The sequence below is a fragment of the Aythya marila genome, assembly GCF_965140915.1.
Source record: "Aythya marila genome assembly, chromosome: 4".
NCBI classification, from domain to species: domain Eukaryota; kingdom Metazoa; phylum Chordata; class Aves; order Anseriformes; family Anatidae; genus Aythya; species Aythya marila.
Genome location: NC_139045.1, coordinates 33,493,183 through 33,518,580, shown reverse-complemented (window position 1 = coordinate 33,518,580; position 25,398 = coordinate 33,493,183). Strand labels below are relative to the sequence as shown.

At 35.9% G+C, this 25,398-nt stretch overlaps 1 protein-coding gene across 1 annotated transcript in view; it reads right to left on the bottom strand.

Annotated features, from left to right (window-relative positions):
* IQCM (IQ motif containing M) overlaps nucleotides 1–25,398 on the bottom strand; it is a gene marked incomplete at both ends in the record, with an annotated part of 168,709 nt that overhangs the window by 54,039 nt on the left and 89,272 nt on the right. The window contains 4 exon segments of the mRNA XM_082758635.1: nucleotides 6,345–6,479; nucleotides 9,262–9,406; nucleotides 10,776–10,965; nucleotides 20,920–20,974. Of these exon segments, the coding sequence (XP_082614761.1) occupies nucleotides 6,345–6,479; nucleotides 9,262–9,406; nucleotides 10,776–10,965; nucleotides 20,920–20,974 (525 nt within the window).

Genomic DNA, 25,398 nt, shown 5'->3' with positions numbered 1-25,398 from the left:
AAAAAGGCAGTCCAAGATTTTATAGTTTAGGTATAAGATGAAGAGACAGATAGGAGAATATAAATTAGACAGTGTCAATCTGGATAACAGGCAGCAGTGTCAGCATATAACTAGTTCAACTATTGCAAACTATTCTGTAGGCATTGCAGCAAAGCAGAATTTAAAGCGAAAATTTTCTTCTCTGATAGTTGCATTGTTGTTTCAAAGTATTTTTTTAGAATAATTCTAAATGTCATGCCAAATGTGAACAGACATGCAAAAACTCTCTTCATCAACTGAATAGGTCATTCGTCTCAACTTTATTATCAAGGCATCTTAATAAATCCATAATGATGTTTTGGACTATAGATACTGTCAAAAAGAAGTAACATTTTAATCATGTTAAAACAAGGTTGGTGGCTGGCCTAGAGTACTCCAAGCTGTGTGGGTAACCCAAATAGAATTTTCTGTTCCGATTTGCCAACCTCAGGAAGAGCATACTGATGACATGCTAACAGAAAAACACACAATCAAATTAAGTTTTTAAGCACAACATTTACCTTCCTTTAAAAGGAAAAAGAGAGAGAAACATAGGCTTCTGTTTGTATGTGTGTGGTATGTTAGAAAGGATGCTTGTGGACAAGCATTGATCAGACAGCATTTGGATCCAGCAGGGGCCTTTGCATGCTCATTGACAAATGTTCCAGCAGTGTGGAAGATCTGAAACCTTTTAAGCTCATACTAATCTGTAAATCTTTTGGGAGGGAACCAGGTATCAGAGTGAGGAGCATACTATACAGATTTTATTTGCTTTTGCTGTAGTTGATGGTGAATGACCCGCAGTCTTTAAGGCCTGAAGGGATCATTAGATCAGCTTTGTATTTAGCCTTGATCCAGCAATTATTATGTAGAAAATGCAAAGTTTTGCAATAGCTCTAGCAAGGCATTTTATTAATGCTTCTATTCATTATCTCTAACTCACTCATAGAGTTCTTCCAAGGTGGAATTTCAATTTCTTGATGTTATATTTAGCTTAAATGGTCAGAATGGTAGTCCATGTCTGCCTTAGGGCTCATTGCCACATAGGTGTGGAGAACATTATTAAACAACAGTACTGTGAAGGAAACTACATACTGTTGTGTTTTGCCAGATGCATGAGTGCTGTTACACTTCTGTTCTTTTTACAGTATTTATGGGTTCCTGTTGCTCGTCCTGTAATATTTTGTTTAATGATAAATAAACAGTTTTAGGAGGCTATTTCCTATCAGTGATGCAGGAAGCATATTTTTCTTCAGAATGTGTACAGAACTCAACACAGAAGGGTCCTGCTCTATAAATAAGGCTTTTCTGGCATCATTGCAACAGAAATTGCTATTAGGTGTTGTTTATTTTTAACAATTTATGCATAAGATGTCACAAATATGAACCACAGTGGGAAAAAGTTGAGAGAGAAATTAACTGCAGAGTGGCACTGGGGAAGGCTTCAGAGTCATACAGTGCCACAGTGCCATTTCTGAGCTGGACCTCCAAACATATGAGAGCTTTCCAAAAAACCCAGTAACAGGCACTAGTTATCATGGAATGGCCCAGTGGGACCAAAAAATGATGAAGGTTCAGCAGGAGTCAAGCTTTAAACCACAAGCTGTGAGGAGGGCAGTCAGACTGCTTTGCTACCCTCTATCAACTTCATGCAGGGAAGTATTCTCCAGGGAACTCTGAACTCCTGCATCCCCCTCCCCCCCCCCCCCCCCCCCTTTGTCTGGAGCTTGATAGGGAATTGGCATTGACTTTAATGAAGACATATTGCTTTGACATGTCTGTTAGAGCTCAGTGTTTTGCACTATCATTAGTTGTTTCAAATCAAGCCAGACCAGTTTGCAACCTAAAAGCTTCTGTAAAAAGGAAAACTTTCCTTCCACTAATATATGTAAATTCCAGCAATATTTGCCAATTAACCACTGCAGTACTGAGCACATTTCTGTACTTAAATGAAGAGATGGTTTATTACCTTTCTGTAAATGCAGAACAATAAGCCATGAGGCAAGGCTGATATAAATTGAGATGGCTTATAGGCAGTGATTCAAATTTGAGTAGAATATGTGATGTTTCATATTCTTAGCCTAAACACTGTATATTTTGTATAAACACGAGTAGTTATCAAGATCACAAATACAAAGATGTAGAAATCTGTTTTTTAGTACGGGCTGCTTAGAAGGGCCAATTGTAGAGAAAATCCTTACTGTGTTTACATTTCATTTGAAAATACTCCAATTACCAGTATGCTGCAGACATCAACATTTTGCCTCTAACAAAAGGTACTGGGATCAGATCACAACTGTGTACCTCACAGCCTCAACCAGCATTAACAGTAGTAATTCCAGTAACTGCAGAATGAATTAAATAACAAAATATTATTGCCAGACTCTTCAGCAAATCTAAAAGTGAAATAACTAGAAGTCCCAGTATCCAACCTACATGTGTGCATAGTTTCACTGAACTCAGAGTAAATATTTACCTGAATAGGACACATAGCACTTTGAGTCAATCAGAGAAAAAAGGTATTTTTAAACAGTCTACTACACTGCTTTCTGAAAAACATTTATAGACATATTCTTCAGAACTACTGTGTATAATTCCAATGGATATTTCAAACATATGGCCAAAAAAATAGATTGGTTAATTACCTCTGATTTTGTTACTTTATTGAGATGAGGTACAGCAGTGAGGTTTTCTCTCATCAGCAATAAGTAGTAGCACAAATTGTTATGAAATATGATGAAATAGCATTATTATTTGTATATGGAATCTAAAAACCACCGCACTATGACCTTAATTGTAATTGGCTTTTTCTTAAAACAGTAGCTAAACCTCACCACTGACAGAAAACCCTTTGATTAATCCTAGTCAGTTCTTAACTACTCAGTAAGCAATGTGTTAGCTAGTAACTCAGCCACATACTTTTCCTCCCACTGTGTGGAGCAAGATAAAGAACCATAGAATATCCTTCAAGGAAGTCTTCAAAAGACGTTTAGATGTAGAGCTCAGGGATATGGTTTAGTGGGGACTGCTAGCGTTAGGTCAGAGGTTGGACTCGATGATCTTGAGGTCTCTTCCAACCTAGAAATTCTGTGATTCTGTGATCCAAGTTGGACTCACGATCCTTGTGGGTCCCGTCCAACTCGTGACAACACACGGGACCACCCAAAAATCAAATCCTGTGTCTGAGAGCATTGTTCAAATGCTTCTTGAAATCCAGCAGGCTCGGTGCCATGACCACTGCCCTGGGGAGCCTGTCCCAGTGCCCAGCCACTCTCTGGGTGCAGAACCTTTCCCTAACCCCCAGCCTGACCTTCCCCTGTCCCAGCTCCATGCCATGCCCTCAGGTCCTGTCGCGGTCCGCAGAGAGCAGAGCTCAGCGCCTGCCCCTCCGCTCCCCTCATGAGGGACCTGCAGGCTGCCATGAGGCCTCCCCTCTGCTCTGTGCTGAACAAACCAAGGGACCTCAGCTGCTCCTCATACATCTTCCCCTCTAGACTTTTGCCAGCTGTGCAGCCTGCCTTTGGAAGCTCTCTGACAGTTTTATGTGCTCTCAAATAGTTTTATTTGACCATCCCTGGTCAAATTCATTTGATCTAAAGAAGCTCACTTTGTTTCCCAGAGGTTAAAAATCAGAATTCAAAAGAAAATCACAAACATGCCTTTCCTTGTAAGTGTCCATTAAGCACCCATACGCTCACACCAGGTACCAATGCCTTTTTTAGCTCCCAAGAGAGCCACCACAATTGTCACATTTGGTCAAATTATTGTATTAGCTTTGCTTGTATAAGCAAAGCAACTCAAAACACTGTGTCTAGTAGCCATCCATACATTCTTTTTTTTTCTCTGTTCTACCTGATACTTCTAATTCACATTGCAGGTACTTTACAATGGATAGTCTACTTTTCTATTTTGACAGCAAGCTCATTGTTATATAAATGCATATTAGCATTCTGCTACAAATATTCTTGCTTTATTCTGATGAGAATTTTACTATCTTATTCACTAACTTTTACAAAAAGTAAACAGATCCATACAAATCAGATTTGTAGTTATGCAGATGTAATTAAAACTCTCAAGAGAACATGTAAAATAAAAAAGACTTAAGCTTTTACTGTTAAAATTATTCTTAGCCAAAGACAGTACTCACCATTTCATTACTGGAAATGGAAAGGTGACAGGACATTTAACATCTGGGTACTTATTTTCATAGGTCCCGTTCTTTTAGAGGTATTTAGAGTCATTTGGGGGGAACAAAATGGAAGGAAGGAAGCAAGCAAGCAAGGAAGGTGGGCAAGCAGGTAGGCAGGCAACAGTAAGAGTAAAATGAGATAGAAAAAAATTAATTTAAAAATTTGAATCCTTTTTCTCCCTCCATGCTCAGAATAAATAGTCACAAGGCAAGGGTACTTCTCTATTTTAACCTTCCATGGATCAGTAACATGGCCATAAAAGACGCAATGATCACCCAAAAAGCTCAATATGGTAATTACTAGATCTCTCTACCACTCTGCCCACACATATATACACAGACACTTATAGTCCCATTCCTGAATAAGCAGTCTGATCGTATGGGATGCTCTGTATTTGCACAGGAGATAGCTGCATCAAATCCATATTAAGCAATTCAAAACATTCAGCCAGTTGCAGTGTCTCTCCAAGGCAATTTAGCAAGGTTGTACTCTATTAATAACTTATCTTCAGAAATAATGACGTTTGTATTATAAAATTGAGAAAGAGAGGACACTTTACAGATAAGTGCCATTTATTCAAAATGCTTTCATGTTAGAAATCATTTTATGGGTGCCCTTTAGACATAAGCACATCTTTATGTTTCAGCAGTTATTCATCATTTATACATTCATAATTTGAGAGAGTTTTGAATTTGAAATAAATAAGAAGCCCACGCCCTGCCTCAAATAAGCGAACCAGTCTTGATAACACCTCATACCTAAGAGACACTAAATAAATTAAATAATAAGTGGGGAAGCATAAACCTTTCCTACTCTGTGAACATAGCAAAAAGTAGCAATAGTCTCCCAAATCTAGGATATAAGACAGAAATCTGTCTCGCAGTCACAAAATCTCCTGTTACCATAGTGATGGGGACTGAGCAAATGACTAAAAATACCTGGTCTTATTCACACTGTCTTAGGAATGTGACCTAAATGACATGTAATACACGATTTTCCATGATAAATTAATTGCATTTGCTAGGAGCCAACACTGAGAAGCAGCCTAACGTGCAAGTATGATGTGTGGTCAGACACTCAGAGAGACCGCCTTCCTCTCAAAGATGCAGCTTTAACAGAGAGCTGGCTGGAAGACAAAAAAAAAAATCATAGAAAGAACCTGCACGTAGGTCATTAACAAAACAAAAGCACCAATTAAACATGGTTCTCTCTCACTAAAGGACGTTGTACTTTAAAATTATTCTTTCCAAATGCTGGTACATGAAATTAAATGTAGTCTCCAAAGAAGATCACCATCTGCAAGAAGCTGCAGTTGGGATGGATGTTAAACTTAAGAAGACACAGAGGTAATATTAATCTATGCTTAGGCCAGCTTTGGTTCACAGCATCTATGTATGTCAGTACAAAACAGAAGTGTGCTACTGTTGAGGAGAAATGGGAAATGGCATCTCCCACCCCACCCTGTGAGGTGTCCAGTGAGGCTGCCTACATAAGTCTCACCCAGAAGCAGCCATTGCTGCTCTGCTGTAAGAGCAGAGCATTGCAGACACTCCCACTGGCTGCCCTGGGAATGAGAAAAGCCAGAAGGAAGATGAGTCTAGGTTTTTTTGAAGGGCTTAACTGATTACAATTTTATTTCTATTTTTAAAGAGCAATGTTTTCTCTCCTATTTACAGTACAGGATACCTTGATTCATGATGTCTTGTTCTATTTACATTCAACTATGAATGTATTCCTTTGAGAATGTTTTTAAAAGTCAGTTGGGCTGAGATGGAAGGCTAACACCACTGACATTACAAAGTGTGTAATAAGGCTAATATTTTGACTGGAGACACCTGCAAGTGGAAACCTGCTACAAAATTGATCTATGCCCTCTTACTATATTTCAAAACAGTATGGGACTGTAGTCCAGCATTGTTAGACACAGTACAACTCTACAAAATCTACTTTATTTCAAGTATAAAGATAAAATGGTCCATTTTGAAAAAGAACATCAACATCAGGTAGGGTTTGTCTTGACTGTGCTTTTAAGAGTAGTAGCTTCTTTATACAGTGTAAACAAACAACCCAAAGCCTACGACATCTGCAGTATAATTTTTTTGTACCATTGCAAAGCATTTTTAAGAATCAGCTTACCTGGAGAGACCAGCTGGAAGACCCAGTGTATTCCACTGGCAGGTATAAAATATCCACAGTCTCTAAAAAATTCAGACAACTGCTTTCTGTCCATCTTTTTGTCAAGCTCTCTCTTGAAAAACATTGCTTCATAAACTGAAGAAGAGAAGCTTCCATCAGATACACATTTACAGTATGTTACTGGATACTGATTTTTCTAGAAACATTTTCTTTAGAATCAAGTTAATATTCTTGATAAATTATGTATGGAAATGTAGGCCAATAGTAGTTAATAGTACTCTTCTTGACTTGGCAGATGTGCTCAAGACATTGTCCCAAGCAATATCGTAATAGAAGTTTCTATAGATGCCTTACCAAAGCTAATTAGAAAAGAACAAGGACATATATTAGGGGGCTAACAGTCAATTATTTTCTTGACAAATTGTGTATATTAAATAATATAGATCCAGTTAAAGACATTATGTGGTTTCTTTTGCATTGTTCAGGGAGGGAAAAGTACAGATTAAAAACGAAAATCTTTGGTCTTCTTTACTCTAATGTCCACAGAACACTCCAGTTGATCTACCTAGCTTACAGATTTTTTTCAGAATTCGTGCCAGAAATCTTCCTACCTGAGAGACAGTGTAGCTAATGTATTATTTATCACCAGAACCACTAGTTTTCCTGCAAGGGTTAACAGCAATAAATCAAATTACACTCTTTGTTATGCATGAACATCTAGAACATGTCTGTTTCTGTCTTCATCATAGAAGAGCAAATTAATGTCAATTTAACATTTCAGAAAAACAGCATATGCTTTTTAACTCAGACTTTTCACCCTGATTTTTGAAGGCATAAAGACAAAACATCAATACAGGACAATACACTGGGTTGCAACACCCTATCACATCTGCAAACAAAGAAGCTTTGAAAGTATAAGTTGAAGTCTTCCTACTGAAGGCATCAGTGACTCAACCATTGACCAGCATTTCATCACAATATGAAGAGTAGTACAAACTTTTCAGTCACCAGACAGTAATGTTAGGAGCTATTCAGCCTGGGAAAAGGATGCACTTTTTCAGGAGGATATAGGTTATGTTTTATAAGTTAAATAATTTTATTGATATAGTTTTTGTAATGTACAGGGGAAAAAAACTATATATATATACACACATATATAGTTTGTGTGTGTATATATACACACACACATACATATATGTATAGATATACATGTACATATACACGCACATACGTATTTCCTATGTGGTGATAGGAATATAAGACCTGATTACAGAATTTCAGAAGTCAAATCTGAGACTATATCATGAATCTTTGGAAGATTCAAAGACACATTCATTACATGATTTGCATCAATAAAGCGTTTACAGGGAACTCAAAACCTATCCATGGAATATTTTTAAATTAAGTATTAAAATCCTCCTCCTTTAGACCAAAGCATAAAACTTTATGGATGCAGAATTAAAGGACTGAATGGAAATGGGAAACAAGATATAAACAACTAATACATAGCATGCTCAAAAGGTGCAAGAATCAATTAGAACCTGCTTGCAGTGTTTAATGGGTGGTATATTTTCATTTCTCTGGAATGCTAATGCCTATTTAAAGGATAAAAAATAAAGCAGCACATTCCTAAATCTTAGGTAGGAAGATGGTCATCTAAGTCCAACATATTGTATTGCATTTTTGATGCACAGTTGAAAACTCAACCTAATTCTCTTTTTCTCAGCTTTTTCCCCACCAGGAAAGCTATTTTCCACAGTATGCACTCATCTAATCTTAAATATCCTCTATGATGAGGCAGCTACTTCTTACTCTGGAAGAGGAATTTGAAGGGCAATGGATTACATAAAAAGGAAGATTAGATTATATTTTGCAGTTTAAACTGCTTTTTCTTTTCCTTAGTATCTTCCTATAATCCTTAGAGAATAAGAACTACATGAATAGTAATATTCAAAAGGATGCAGAAAGCAGTCAGCGAGCATCTGCAGCTAAGGAACAGGCAGCTTTGGTATTAGTCAACTGTTTCCTTTTCTTGCAACACTTACTCTGCTTACTTATCAGAAGAACCATCAGGAGAAGCAGCTCTCCTGTCTGTGCCTTCTTGATTATGACTTCAAGCTAGTGACATTTATGCTTCTCCTGACCATTGCAGTTCATCCTATTGTAAGAGCATGTCTGAGTTTTCCACCATGCAGCTGAACCACACTGAACCATGTGGTAGAGAGCCCCGAACCATGCTCTCTACCACACTTGCTTGACTGTACAGTCAGCCATCAAAAAACAAAAGCAAGTGTAAAAACTAGTTTCATGAATAAAATTTCTAATACATGGATCGCTCACAAAATCTGCAAAGGGATCTTCTTTTAAGAGGCTTTCTAAACATACAAATGACTTATTTCTTTGTGGGAGATGTGAGCGCTATCTTTTTTTTTTTTTTGGGGGGGGGGGGGAGGAATTGTTTAAAAAAAGAACAATAATACTAGATAAAAAAAATCACTGCCATAATGACTGAAAAGGATAAAGTGTTAAGGTAATTACGATGATACTTAGTTTTGCACTTCCTTATCTACCATTTCATTAGATTCCTCCTTCCTGACTTTTCATGACACTTAATAGTCAAGCACCCACAACATGATGACACAATCACAATGTGCAGCACACAAGAGTTAAAACAGTTAATGATAACAGTTAATAATTACTTTCTTTATCAAGTGACCAGAAGAATCTTTTTATTCATACTAAATCCAACAATTGGTACAACACTGTAGAACTGCAGTTGCACATATGGAGACATCAAATCTGCCTTGCACCAGAAGTCATTTTAAAATAACTGTGTTGCAGACTTGGAATATTACTTAGTAGACAAACCACTGAAATTAAAACAGAAGAAATTGCGTACAAAAATGGCATGACTTACATTTTTTCTTGTCCATCCACTCCTCTAATTCAAAATAATGAAGTGGTGTAGACAGATCCAAAACACCAGCTCGATGTTTAATGCGTGCCATCATTTTACGATAGTACCTTACAACTGCTAGTAAGGATGGCCCATGACTTGCTGACTGTAATTAAAGATATATTTCACTTTTATTACTGTAAGAAACAAGTGAAAGGTGACTAAAAAACAGATGAGGAGTTAGAACTGAAAGGTATTCAGTGTATGAGAAAATCTTAAATAAAAGCAAGAATAAATTGCATCGCTGTAAACATAAGTGGACAGATATGTAAAAACAACTACTCCATAGTTTTGATAAGGGATGATTCTTTCTAGATATGACTAGATAAAACTATTGGATAGAACTATTTTTAGATAAACACATTTTATTCCAAATTACAGAAGTAGATCACAAATTGTATGAGATGGAAAATACTATCTGCACACAATCAGAATCTGGGAGGAAAGACAAGATTTTGTATCTCAGTAGAGGAAAAGTGGAACAGTGAAACTTGGCAAGGTGAGAAACTTTGTGTTCAACATCCATTTTTTGATTAAAAGTATGTCATGGGAGGAAAATTATATATTTGTTTCCTACAGCCCAGGAGTAGATATCAAGAAATGCAGTTTCACCTCATCATTAATCTCCCTCTCTTCCAATATATAAAGTGAAGGAATATTTTTAAAGGTTGATGATTACCAAATAATATGACCTGATTTTTACTACCCTATTTTAGGATTCTGGAAAACTAATAAAATAGATAGTTTAATGGATGTCTCAGTTCCTATTTGACCCACTTATTTGAATTGAAAGTTTTCTTAGGGTTTACTCCTTAGATAGAAGGCTTAGAAATCACTAAAAAATGATATCTTAACTGAAGTTATGCAGCCTCCATTAGCAGCCAGCCTTCAATATGCATAAGCTCTTTTAAGTTGGTATAAACTCCGAGATTGAAAGCAGAAGTGCGTATTATGGCATTTTGGTATACCATTTCTTAGAAACTGGCATTTCATTTAGCAACATGAGATGACAAATATGAAAAACAGTATTTATACTATAGAATCCATGTTGTGTTTTTTGGTTTTTGTTTTTTTCTTTTCTTCAGTAACTTAAGCTTAAAAGAGAGTGGGAGAAGGGTGCAATAAGCAGTCTGTTAGCTAAAGCCTGTTTCTCTACCTCATCTGCAGGCCCCAGAATTAACAATACAATATGCATATACACCAAGACTATTAGAAGGTAAAGGGATCACACATCGCAAAGGACATTCTTTTCTAAAAATGAGAGCCTTCCTACAATTAAGTGATGGAAACAGGTCCCAGCAGAGCAGTATCATTGAATTGTCTCTGACCTTGAAGGTGCACTACAGAGATGGCATACGGACTAGCTCAGCATGTGTTTTGTTTTGTTTTGTTTTCCACAGCTAAATATTAATAATCAAGAAATCTTACACTACTAAAATGCAAGCGGTATGTGGATTAAACAACCAAGACATTACCTTAATTTTTATCCTCTTGAATGCCCTGCGTACAAGCCACCCTCTCACATATCTCTGAATGCAAATGACTGCTTTAAGTACTTCTCTGCTGCCAGGATCCTTTGTACAATCACAAAAAGCTCCAAAGTCTTCCAGGTGAGTTACATTTTTCTTTTCCTTCATGTGGGTTTGAAGAGAAAGGCGTTTGTCACTAGAAATTAAAGTACAGAAGATTTGTTTTTCAGTTTCATAGAGAAATGCTTGAACTATGAATCAAAATGTTAGTAGACAAATTGTAATTTTCACCTAAAATAAGTACAGAATCATGTAGAATCATTTCACTTACAGGAACAGCTTGAAAAGATTGAAAAGGAACTGCTGGTCATTTACTAACTACATTTACAGAATTAGCATCCAAATCTGCTTGACAAATGTTTTGTACAGATGTGTAGATCTCCACAATTCCCATGACTTTCTAAACTATAAGGATTAAGCTATTATTTTAAATAATATTATCTTAATATTTTGGATTCCCAACCAACCATATAGCTTATTTTTTTATGTCTACTTTGACTTTTACAGAAAGGAGGATGTAAAAAGTCATACTGACTGTGAAAAACATTTTTTTAAGTAATGAATTTGTCAGACTAAAAAATGACTTATGTTATATGTATACATGTTTCTTACCATTGAGATAATATCTAGTAGATAGGCACACTGAAACCTTTAAATGTGTCTTCTATATTAATTTCCAATTAAAAACAAACAAAAAATAAATTTTACAAGAACAGATAAATGTGTTTAAGTCAATCCTTTTTAAAAGAACATACCTAGACAGGCTGTATTGGAGATTTTCCGTTCAAAACAGGAGAGTAGAAACAGCAGAAAAGCCAAGATATCCAATAATATGAATTGTAGAGGTATTTACTACAGTAAAATTAATAATTTTAAAACAATAAAATCTCTCAATTTTGTCTTGATAAAGAACAAGGAATTCTCCAATGTCTCACCTCTACAGTTCTCCTACTTGACTATGTCCAATGGAATGGTCAAAACAATTCGTGGTGGTTAATCAAGTCATTAGATTTTGCATTCCAAGCTGTGTAACTGGCAGAAATGTAAACTAAAATATAGCTGAAGAATTTATTATATACCACATCTAGAGGTGTTTTTTTTTTTTTTTTTTTTTTTTTCTGAAGGTGCAATTATGAATAGAAATAGTCATTTTATAGTTAAGGTCATAAGTAGCTATGTGCTGTAGAGTCAGTTGCAATTTTACTTACTACATCCAGATTGTGCTAAGACTAAACCAATCTGCTTCAAATATCATTTGAGAGAAAAACGTTTTTTGATGTCTGGTCTTAATTAAGCAAGGTGCTAGTCAGATAAAAATGCGTGAGAAATGGAGATCAGAGCATTTCTCAAAAAACTTGTATTTTCCTTTTTTTTCTTTTGTCTTGGTTTCATTATTTTGAGGTTATGATCAGTTGTTTTGGAACTTACAATGAATTCTAAACTGGTTATTTTCTGGTATTCTGTAGTATTTTCTCCTTCTAGCCAAGAGCCTGCAGGATTTCTCATCAGACCATCTTCTTATAATTAAAAAATATCATTTGCACTTATTCATCATTCCAGATTGTGCCACAAAGACAAATCTGTCCCATCGATCTTGATCTCTCTACTGGCTAAAAAAACTTTCAGGTATTTCATATGACTTCTCAGTTTGGGACCACAATCTCACCTCTCACTTATAACATTATACAACCTCCAAATCTTCTGCACTAAAGAAAGAATTCACCCCTCTACTGGCTTAATTCTGCTCCATTCCAGCAAAGGTTATTCATTCATTTTTCTCCTCGGAGATTCTATCAGAGAACAGCATTTGAATTTGCTGTTACGGTTTCAAAGAAATTACAGTTTCCTTAGTTGCAGGGATGCCTTGAGTGAACTCGCCTCCAGAGCCATTTCTAGACAGGTCTTGCCAGTTTGCAGGTGATGACTATCTACTCTGAAACACCTGAATATGCTGAGCATGAGGCTATCCAAAGGTTACAGTACTGGGCTGATGAGATCCACTGTCTTCAAAGACCATGAAATATCATTATGTTGGATGGACAAGAAGAGAACTACCTGACTTATGAGAAACATGGGCATATAGAATGTACACACTACTTCTATTGCTCCTTTTCTCCAAAAGTTGAGAAAAAGATTATCAGAGGCAATTATGAAAGTGAGACAGCAGGTCCCTTTGTGTTACCTTACAGGAAGAAAGATTTGAAAATTTTTCTTAACATTGTCTTCAAATTTGTTAGTATTCTAGATATAGTTTGACTTTCCAAGGAAGACCCCCAAATCACTGCATCAATTGAGATGGAGAGGTAGGTTGTTTGTGAAAGACAGGGCACTCGGGTGAAAGGAAAATTTTCCTAAAACCAGCAAGTTTTGAATTACTTCTTTTTTATGAAAACATGTTTCAGAACAATTCTGAGTTTGCAACCACTTACATTCTTTTTTAGAGCCAGGATAACAAAAATTATACGGAAGATATGGACAAGTGCTTCTTTGAAATATTGAGTGTACAATCAAATCCTCACTTAGGTACAGCAGCTGTCTGCACTACAGATGTCTTTGTAAAATCAAATTCATGCCATAGATCTGATGGCAATGCATTGAATGGCTCTTCCTACTGAATTATGCATGTGGCAATTTTTCTATAATCTCGCAATTTAATTTCATGCAATTTACATATGCTGATTAATACTGCAGTGTAAAGATATATTTAATATGATCTGGCACTGGTGGATAAATAATGTCTTATATCAGTACTTTGGGCCGTTCTTAAAGATTAACTTCTTTTAATGTTGTGTTCAAGTTACACTGTCCTTTCTCTAATACACCACAAAAAAAAAAAAAAAAAAAAAAACACGTACTAAACTACCTCTTGCTTAATGTGATTTCTATCAGTTGCGCTACCTTTAAACAAGATGTTTTAACAGAAGAAAATAGCTAGACAGAAAAAAGTGTGTGGTTTTTTTTTTTTTTTGAATATTTAGAACATAACAGAGCAGAACATATACCAGACATAATGTTTCAAAAGGAATTTCTATCAAACCATCAGTTTATCTGCATTAATATATATTCCATCACTTATAAATTGCATTTCAGATATTGTTACTAATTAGTTTTGGCTGATACTGGAGTATTTTGTATGCCCCATTTATAAAAGCTGTTTGCCCATCTGTTAATAGGTTGGAAGTGATTAAAGGACACTTATTTTGGCTGTTGCAAAGGCCAAATCATATTAAAGCTGCAAATATGTGACAAAATCAGCTAAAGGTTTGCCAAGTTCAGGACCTGATTTTCCTAAAGACTTGTGGTGTCTGCTTCCTTTCCTTCCTGCATAAAACATTTATACATTTTCAGTATATAAAAGCAAAAAATTCAGCCTAGTAACGATAGGCCACACCTGTTATCTATTTATTTAAACAGAGGTTTTAATAAACTTTAAATGTTTGCAGAGGTTTTTTGTTTGTTGTTGTTTTTTAATCTGTGGCTAAAAACAATAAAAAAGAACATTTCTGCTGTTTGTATATTAACCCTGAAGCATTGCTTCTGAGATCTTAAATAAAACGTGTCTTAAAAGAGTACTCAGTATCATAATATTTTAATATCTATGCCTTCTCTTCCTGCCTATTTTTTCATCAGTTTGCATAAAAGAGCAGAAAAAGAAGAAATAGGTCAATATGGGAAATATCAGGAGGAAAAAGAGAAGAAAAAAAGAGGGTAAAGTATTGGATGAGAAGTACTGTCATGGAGAGTGAGCTGGAAATAACAGAAAACCAAAAACTCTAATAGCAAGAGATTTGTGTGTGCCATTATTGTGAGATAACTCAAGCCTTCAGTTCAATCTAGGGAATAGTATTTCAGTCATATATTTAACTTAAATGAAGGTCTGAATAAACCTCGTACAAAGAGCTGGAATGACTCCTGTATACTATTTACATCCTACAGCCTACCTGAAGGTAAATCTCACGTCTTAGATTATATCCTGCCCTTTCTCCACATAATAACTCAATGCTTTACCGTGTTAGGGTAGAACCCAAGCTGACCCTTATTCCAGAAGAAATGTAACAATGGAGATGTGAAAAAAGTTTTCAACCAGATATTCTAACACTGCTTGGTCTGAAACCCCCTGAATAACTTTTTCCTTAATTGGATTTCAAATGTAATATCAAAGGGAAAAGAGCAGTAACTAACCCTAGACTTCTTTGCTTCATCTGCAAATTTAATTTTATAAATGAGCAACATAAAGTGCTACCGACATACATTAAAGACATACCACCTGCTTTGTACTTCTCTAATGGAAAATCTGTCAAGCACTTTCTTTAATGATTATATGTCTTAAAATTCAACAAATGAAAGGATTATCACTGAAATCATATTAATCTGCAAAGGATTAACAGCCTACTGTTGAAAGACTTCATGAACTGCAATAGGAGAGGATCTGAAATAAAAAATGCAAAGAGCTTTTCACATAAATAGTGCAGAAGGACTGTAGAGGTTGAAGCAGCAAAAGCAAAAAGGAATTGAAACAAAGACTGGTGATGTGAATCAAGCACGTCAGGATCGAAAATAAAACAAAATTTTAAGAAACGTGCTATAAGCTGTAACATCCTCAACACCTGTATACAGTTTACTCATTTTCTTTGTTTCTGCAACCAGTTGTCCTCTCATTCTCATTTGTAATTTCAAACACATTTAGATACATTATCTGAAATGTTTTTCAAGAATGAAACAAAACATTATTGAACATTCAGAACCTAATGAAACATTGAGAATGGAATCTTGATTTCTTCCTGATAGTATTCTTTAATGGATAGGAAGAGTTTATAAAATATTTTATCTTCAACAGTACAGAGCTTAGCTTTTACAATTTTGAGGCACAAATAAATTGTTCTCTGTTATATTTTCCCTGCCTTTAGGACAGTAATGAAATCATGGCCAGGCATTTCTTGTTACTTAATGGCCGACAGAGTTCATCTCATCGAACCAATTTCAGCAGTTATACATATTCATGAAACACTTAAGGGTGTGTTTGATTTTAGCTTTAGTGGGACTTAAGGATATGCCTAAAGTTAGGCACGTACTTAAAACGCTATGCTGAATTGGGATGGAGGCATGCTTACCTGAGCTAAAGTCAAAATTAAGCATATGCTTAAGTGTTTTGCTGAATACAGATGGAGTGCTGAACTGTAGCCCAGTGATTACTCATAAGTGTCAGTATGTTCTCAATCCAGAAATTATCACTATACAAATAAAATCTGAAGATACGCATATACATAATCAATGTATGGCTGAGTAGAATTTTGATGACCAGCTAATTAGAATTCATGCAGACATAAATTAAGAAGATGATGAAACACTGCTTAAACTCAAAGACACATCCTAAATTATTCACTCAGGATGTTCATAGAAGACAAAATATGACAGAGAAGCAACATGGAGTCATAAATAGAAGCCCTAATGACAAGCACAACAACAGCTTTAACTTCCAGCTGAAGACAGTTATTAACTTCAGAGAGCCCAATTTAGTTGGTCTCAGGGCCTGATACTAGGCAAACTTAAAATTTTCAAATTTTAAATTTGCCTAGTTTTCTGAGGCCATGATGATGTTAATAGGAGGTTTCAATACACATCAAACAAATGGATCTGGTTCCTCAGATCATACAAATCAGACGCAGAAACACCATTCTGAAGTTTTGTAACTTAATGCCATTGAAAATCTTTAGATTCTATTTGGAAAAAAAATTAAATGCATGGCTAAGGCCCATTCATGCTTTCCAATGCCTTTCTCAGTTTCTATATTAATTTCAAAAAGAAAAACATTAAAATAAATCAGTTTCATCTGCTGTCATTTTTTTACAAAAGATGAATAGGAAAAAAAGCACCTCAAATTTCTGACTTTCTGACTGAATTTCTGACAATTTTCTCTCCTTTCTGACTTAGCACCTGATGCAGCATTTTTCTTCTTGTAGACTGGGAAGTCTATCTGGAAAGAAAAAAGAAAGATCTAGTGAATTAGATGATATTTAAAATTTAAGACAGCTCACAACTGCCATATAATTCAAGAATTGTACATATACTTTAAAAGGTTCACAATTTAGATAGGACTTGCTGCTTTATTGAGCAAAATTAAAAGTTCAAAGAAATTAATCCAACCTATGTGTTATGTTAGGGATAAACCTAGCAATACCTTGCTTTAAGCTCAGATGTACAGCTTCAGAAAGTGTAAATTTTGTTTTCCCAATTCCATCTCCTCCAGGACTGCTCCCTGTCCAGCTACTTTTGATTATTAATCTAGCAATGCATTCATTATGAAAACACAGAAGACTAATATTTGGTATCATATTTTTCCTCTTAGAGCCACTTGCGTAGATCAGGTTGGTTGGCTTTTGTTGTACTGCATTTCTGATCAGGCTAACTCTTTAAAAGGACACATAATCTGGTAAAAGACTGAGAGGAAAGAAAAAACAGAATGTAATGGAAACATATAACTTTAGCCACCTCAACTGTCCTCCCCTAGTATGAAATATGGCTTTTCCCATACATATTTTAATTCTTGTGTTCCTGGAGTACAGTTATGAATGAAGCATCATAAAAAACATGTATCTGGCATTACACTGAAAAAGCACCCATTCCAGTGTGCTCTCCCTGACAATAGCCAGCAAAGGAATCTAGACAGGTGTAAGAAACACCATACATTTGGAGTGATTTGTCTCCATTACAGACTTCTGGTCATTGGCAGCTTAGTAACCGAACTACAGGCAGCATCTCTACCCTTGTGTTTAATAGCCACTGAATAACTAATCAGACATCAAATTGCCTAATCCCCTTTTCGATCCCCTATATATTTTCAGACTTCGCAACACCTGTGACTAACAGAGCCATAATTTAATTTTGCATTATATGAAAAAGACTTGGATTTTTGTTTTAAATTTACTACCTGCTAATTTAATCACGTCCCTCTAGTACTTGAGCTACAGAAATAATAAATATCAATATTCTTTATTAGCCTTACCCCCACTTTCAAGATCGTATTGCTGCTCAGTTACCTAGATCTTATGATACTGAATCAATGGATGGTAAAATGGTATATCATATTCATCATCAGTAAATACAGCATGATACATTTTCTGTCCTTATGAATCCCGATTTATTTTGTCTGTCTTATAAAAGAAACTATTCCACACATCTGGCAATTCCACACACTACCTTCTAGACTCTATCTTTTTTGAATGGTCTGAATGGCATGTGATATTTAAGATACATGTATACTATGGATGTAGTTGAGAACTATGTGTTGATTACTAGCCAGCTACATGGGCACTTTCACATCCTTAGTAAATTCCAGCTAGGTTATCAGTGCTACAGCTGGTCTCAGGAGACTTCCCATCAATTAAAGACCAGGCACATTTGACCAGCTAAAGGAAAGACTGCATGCCTGACAAGTATTTTGCTCCTATCCACCTCGTGGACAAGTCCTATTGGTTGCATGTTACCATTCCGTACGTTTTTGGCTATATCATAGACCCTAGTCCCATTTACTGAAACCAAAGTCTGATATTCAAATGTATACTAGCTTTGCCTATTATCTACCACCTTAGGTCCTACCTTGCTCTATGGACTTCCTAATATTTTGGCTCAGCTCCCAGTTTTTGGAATGACGCTTCTACTGATTATTCTTCTGACCTGTTATGCTTGATTTCAGTCACTAACTCCCTACTGTAGCCCCTCTGCACACTGCCACCTTTCTCAAGGTACACAGACATGATGTGTTCACCTCTGAATTATTTTTCTTACTATACCCAACCTTCTGTTATATTTTGTGCTCCATTTGGTGCCAAGTTTACAATTTCAGAGAACTAACCACAATGATTCCAAGTTCTTGCCTGTGTGAAAATGCAAAATTTAGAGCACATTTAGGTATACGTATGTATAGTAATTTCTTCCACCAAACATTTTCATTACTTTTTCAGTCACCAGAATGTTTTGATGAGCAAATAACAAAATAATTTTTTTTTTGAAAAATCATAAGTAGTATGTGCTAGATTAACATTGGCAATGCATTTAGTATATCTACACCACTATTTCAGGAATGATATTTAGCAAATCTACCCACAGAGCCTAAATGCTAGACACTGATTATCATTTTTTAATCAGAGTGCAGGTTTTAAAGGTTGCAAGTTACTGTACTGACTTGTATTACTGATTTCAATCAGTGAGGTATGGGTTATCCAAATGTTAAAGAAAAAACATTCTTCTTATGAGGGTACTACACTTCAAGCAATTGCTATCGTAATCAGAGGGCCTGGCTCTTCTCACTTTGTATGTTTTTGGATTATTAGCCACCAATTAAATGTTATCTGCTGAGAGAGCTAAAATGCATGTGCATGCTCAGGAATAGCCTTATTTAACACCTCATTTTATAGGTGTATGGTTCCTTGGTAATTTATTTAAGACGTTCTCTGTTATCACTGAGCAGCCTTGTCTGGTTTGATTTCATACTAGTTTGCTGTATTTTGGTCTTCTGTTTTTCATCTAGGAATTTGAGTCCTGAAATTGCTCCTGCAAGACCTAAAGTGGGAGATAAAATGCCTGATTTTATCACCCCCATTCATTCATTTGGAAACACTGTATGGGATATAAGGCATATGCTGAAAGGCAGTCTACCTTTTAGTTCATGTGGTCTAATGCCATGCCAATGCCTAATAAAGTCACCTGCTAGGATTTAATATGAAGATGAAACTACACTTCTTGTACAATTGAGATATGACTAGATAATTTTATACAATCTAAGCATTAACACCAGCTGCCTGGGAGAAAACATGAGAAAAGGGTGGACACAGAAGTGCAATAAGCATACTATCTGCATAAGACCTCAAGAGCTGATCTCCAAAAACTAAATTCTGGGCAAAGGTCCAACACTAAAGTAAGCAACTTTGCACATTTCTATTCATACTATAAATGTATGAATTCAGTGCAAGATAGATGCTTGATGATGTTTTAAGTTGCTTCAAATGTATCTTAACAATTAACAATAGATTTACGAAATGCTATCAAGTCATTATCCAAGGTTTTCTTGGGTCCTCCAGCTGTGCTTATCAGTATGTGGTGAGGATTATGAGCTGACAATGAAAATTAATATATTACTATGCATGTGATCAGGATTTGCCAGGAACATATCTCTAAGTATATCTGATATTCATAAAACAAGTATCAAACATCTGTAAAGACTGTTCATTTCAAAATGAACATTTTGATCAGCAGACTGCTACCTACAAGGTTTTATACAGCAGAGAGAAAAAAATTTTTCACCGTAATTTCTTTTTAAAGTAAGATATATCTTACATTACTTTCTTAAAGTAAGTTGGCCACATAACTTGAATTATGTTCCCTTTTAACAATAAGGAAAATCATATCACTAACCCCTGAAAAGTGGGAGACACGAAATACACACAAAGGTTTTCTTTACAATCTGCACTCACCATTATATTTGATACACTGCTATAACAAAGGAGTCAAATGGTTTTATCTTCTCAGAATCTTCCACATAAGACAGTGCAGTGAAGCATGTGTTTGACTCAGAATGAGCTGTTCCCACTTCACACTATGATGAGCCACTTGCCAATTGAGTTCAGCCTCCTGCCTCCCACTTGCAAAAGGAATTTAATTGGCTGTTACAGCAATCTGTACTCTGATAAGGTTGCTGAGAGGGAAAAAAAAAAAAAAAAAAAAAAAAGAAAAAAAAAAAAAGCGCCTGTCTCATCTGAAGACCTTACATAGTGTTTTTCTTCCACAGCCCTCTATTTGTGCTGGTCCACCATTTCAGTGTTTAGTCACCCTTCGAACAGCCATTACTTTCTCTAGATTTCCCATTTCTACCTGGATTCTACCTGGAGCCATCCGAAAGTTCACAGTTCATTTCCTTTACTTCTGAAAATATCTTTGAAGTCTCCAGTATGAGGTCCAGCATGTTGTGTATGCTTTTATCTGAGGCTGCCTCCCCCCCCTTGAATTCAAAGTTTTATTCTGCCTGAGACAAGGGTGGCCTGCAATAAAGACCTTGCTTCCACTTCACAAGCCACCTGTTATCTTCTTCACCAACCTGCCAACTTCTCTATTGCTTCCCAGTCCTGCTGCTCCCCAGCCCACTGTGCCATCTGCACAGCAGGAATTCAGAGATAAACTTACAAAGTGTTAGAAGTCTCAGCTTTGTCTCAGAGCCGATGCTGTTTTGTGAGCAGAATAATTATTCTGGAATAAAAGTAACTTTTATTTAAGAATAATGTCTGCATAGAAAGCTACTCCAGAATTGGGGTAGCGAACTAATTTGTTTGATTCTAGCTCTACTACTCTGCTTCCTGTTTTGTATGGGGATCAAGATCTATTTGTGAAAACTTCAAGTTTTCCTCAGTAAAACAGGATATACATGGATATAATAATTGCATTAATCTGCAAAAGGAATGAAAGGATTATTCAAAATATCATATTAAAACCTTTAACGTTTCCAGAATATCTGGAACTCAGGAGAAGATGCAATGAAGGACTCTGATGACTCAAAAGACTTAAGACTTATGTCCTAAAATTAAGAAAGAAAAAAAAAAAAGGAAAAATCTGCAATTAGAATACAGATCACTGCATCCCAGTAGAAATTGAATGAAGGGTGGCATATAAAGCACTGGAAGAGGTGGCTAGGTTGAAACCAGGAACAAAATCCACCTTGTCTATTACAGCTAGTGGCACCATGCCACAGAAACTCATGAACTTAGTCTCGGTCCCAGGGCCCCAAGATGGTGATGGACACTGCTTAAATACGATAAGTAGAGGACAATCACTAACCCAGGTAATTTCAAATTGCATTAAAAAAAAAAAAAAAAAAAAGGAAGAGGCAACAGTAGAATACAGATGGATCAGATGGATGAAGTAACAATGTAACATGAGGAAATAGTGAATTGATTTTGGTTGGCATGATACAGAATTGTCACAGTACATCAGGAACTTGAACAGACAGCGTGGTAAAGCTTAACCTTAAGTATGAAAAGAAAGTGCATTAAGGAGGTTGTTTTCAACCATCTACAAAGAGTTTCTGCTAAGCCTACAAGGTAGCACAGGAAAAACACCTACAGTTGCATGAAGGAACGTTAAAGCTGGCATCATTCATTAACAGGAAGAATAGAAGCTGATCATTCTATTGTGAATCAGAGATGATAGAGTGGAAATGGATATTTCATATTTTGTTCAATTCAGATTATTATGGTATTCTGTCTAAACTGGTGAATTTCAACCATAGAAACACTTCGCATGATAAACAGTAGAACTCTTTGTCAGCTTTGAACCCTAATGAAGGAATGGTTAATTCGCAGCTAGCTTTGAAAGAGCTTTAGATTTAAATAACTGTCTCCTATTTTAGGTCAAGTACAAAACCCTAGTAAAGTGCAAATTGCAACTAAGCTATCTCAGCTCTTAAAATACCACCACTATATCCTATCTCCTCCTAAAGAAAACAAATCAGTAATTAAAAATAATGATTCTGATAAGGTAACACCTTGTCTATAACCCACTGTTCCTCATGTGCCTTTTGGGGAAAGATTTTATTAAGCATATTTAAAAGTTTAATGAACTACTCTTATTTTTTTTGTTTTGGATAATTTTTCAGAGAATACATGAAAGCCATTCTAAAGAAACAATAAATGCTTGTGTGTAGACATAAGCAGAGCTGTGGGTACTTTCTAAGCACACTCCCTGTTTTATCCAGATTCACATGCTATAGTAATCTCTGTTGTCTTTTCTCATTGAATAAAATAAAATCAGACATAGAAATATTCTGAAAGACTATTTTCTTTCATGTGAAATGTTCATTAACAAAGATGTCTGTGCATGACAAGCTTTCTACTCCTTCTTCCCCACTTGTCTGTATTTTGATCCAGGCTAGTTTTTCATCTTGCTAGATTAGACTGTACAGCTGGCTTTTATCAAATGAAAGAGCCATGAGGCAACGGTATACATAGCAACTCACCTACCAAAAACATGGGTATTGTAAATAGAAAGTTGAACTGATTTTAAAAATAATTGAAAGAACGTGCCTCAGAATCAGTTGTGAAAACAACCTAACTGCATTGGCAATACAGGCCTAAGCTCAGTGACTCTTTGGAGAAGATAGTTTAGCCACGTTATCTATGCAAATAAAGCACTGTCCTGTCTTTGGATAATGTATTCACTGCAGGCTCACTCATAACATTACATGACATTTCAAGATTTTAAAGCTTAGTTTTGTTCTGTTGCAAAACAAAATCAAGAGATTCAATGCAGTGGCAAGGGCATTCACTCAGGATGCCAGACTCTCCTATAAAATAGAATGCCCTGAATGAATCAGCACAGCGATTTTCAACTTCAGCTTACCCAAAAAAACTCCCTTGCATACTTGGTTTCAATAGTGAGTTAGCATTTCTGTTTTTCTCCTTTTCTCCCTACAGCAGATATTCAAGGCCTGAGAAATTCTTCTTGACAAAAAATGCCTTTGAAACTCATTTCTGGGGGAAAACACTTCAACTAGAGAGCTCTGGGATTTGCCTAAAGGCAGGGTATATTTCTCTGTAAATTGCTCCTTGCAGAGGAAATGCTAGCTTACCCTTGCTAAAATGAGCATTTTTCAGTAACTGCTACGCAGTAGTCAGCCTCTGTTTCTAATGCAATTGTTTGTAGTGTAGCAGGAGATAGTCTGATTCCCTAAATTCCCTGGGACACAGTTTCTCAGCAACGTCTACTCATGACACTTAGTCTTTTCAATCCTTCCATGGAGATACAGCTTTCAGTCTTATCTCATCCTCAACACCAAATAGACAATAATAAGAAACTAACTCTCTACTTAATAAGAATTTTCAGGTGAGGAATTTTCATGCAAGATTAGAAATAACAAAATGAAACTAAGTATAAAACACAATTCTAATTTAAATGTAAAGATCAGGTGCCTCTCTAGGCAAAAGGTAACCTCTTGTATCTAGACTCACCAAGATTTTTCTATGACTTCAAAGTTGGAAATTTACTGCATACCAGGATACTTCTGAATAGACAAGGACAGCAATTTAAATACGTTGTGTAATTTTCACTCTTCCTCAGAAAGGCTTCCTCAGAAAGGCTTGCTCATCATGAGCTAGCAAGGTTTTCTTCACTAATCATTTCATACGTCTACAGGATTCTTCAGATAACGTATTTCTTGTAGCTTAAATGATCTTAACATAAATTCCTAAGACATAGCAATTCTTAGAACACTTTTAAGGCTGAACATTACAATGTTTGTAACCAAGTATCATTTTGCATATATTTCATTTAGCTTTTAGTCACTATCAATCTAAGCTTGTACCAGAGAGTAAATGTGACATCCTAGGACATGCCATTCATATTCACGACACACTTAGGAATACAGTAGTTTCATTGAATTACCTCTAGAGACATGCTGACATTGTTTCTGACCCTGGAATCTTGTATCATTTTGACTGATTTACAAAACATTTAATGAACCATTACCAAAACAGGTCTCCGAAAACACACGCTCTTCAATAAGTCTATCCCAAGATGTAAACTAAATTTTAGTCTCCTTGTCTTTACTGATGAATATCATCCAAGAGATCTTTAGAAAAACAAACTTCCTAGTACAATTTTCAAACCATATGAGGCACCAATTTGCAGTTAACTTCTGAGAAGCAACTTGTAAAATACAGTTTTAGATGGAGAACAAGTAATCCCCAAAATACAACCATAACATGTTTAATAAGCATAGAAACACATGCTACCCTGTGGGATGTTATATTCTGTATCACTGTGGTCACTCAGCATTCAAGCAAGGTGAATTCTGACTGGATAAAGTATGAAGAAATAGCTGTTCAGATAATCAGGGCAATGAAGAGTGTCTCAGATGACAGGAAGCAAGAAATAGTTTGACCTTTTTCAGCCCAGAGAGACAAAGGCTGACAGTGGACACAATTGATTCAGGCAGGAGTGGGCGTGACAAGTCAAGGATGGAGAAGAGCTATAACTCTAAATGACAATGTTGGCACAATATAGTCAGTACAAACTCAGCATACTTAAATTTAGGGTGAAAACTGGAAGTTTCTATCCACCAAAAGAGACTAGAGCTGCTTTCCCATGGAATTAGTGGGAGCAAAAATAAATGAATAAACCAACCAGGTGAAAATCTGCTCAATATATATGTAAATGGCACGGTTGCCTTCAGCAATAAGTAGATCCTGGTTTTATCAGATGAAAATGTCTTTCTCAGTCCAAAGTCACTCTCTTTGTGAATTAACTGAGTCTTAGGACAATTTACAAACAGGACTGAATTACAGTAAAGAAATAAAAGTTTGTTTATACAAAGCCTGGGTTCATAGTGTTTTCCAAAGAATACAGAGAACAATTATCCAACTGTATTTATCTGAGGATGACTCATTTAGAAGAAACTATAATTATGCTTTTAGTGAAAACATCTCTCAGTTGGAGAGGTGCTAGAATTTCAACTGCCAAGATCCAGAATCCTGTCTGACTCCATTTAAGCTATCAAGCCTTCTCTCTTCTTTTACATTATTCTTTA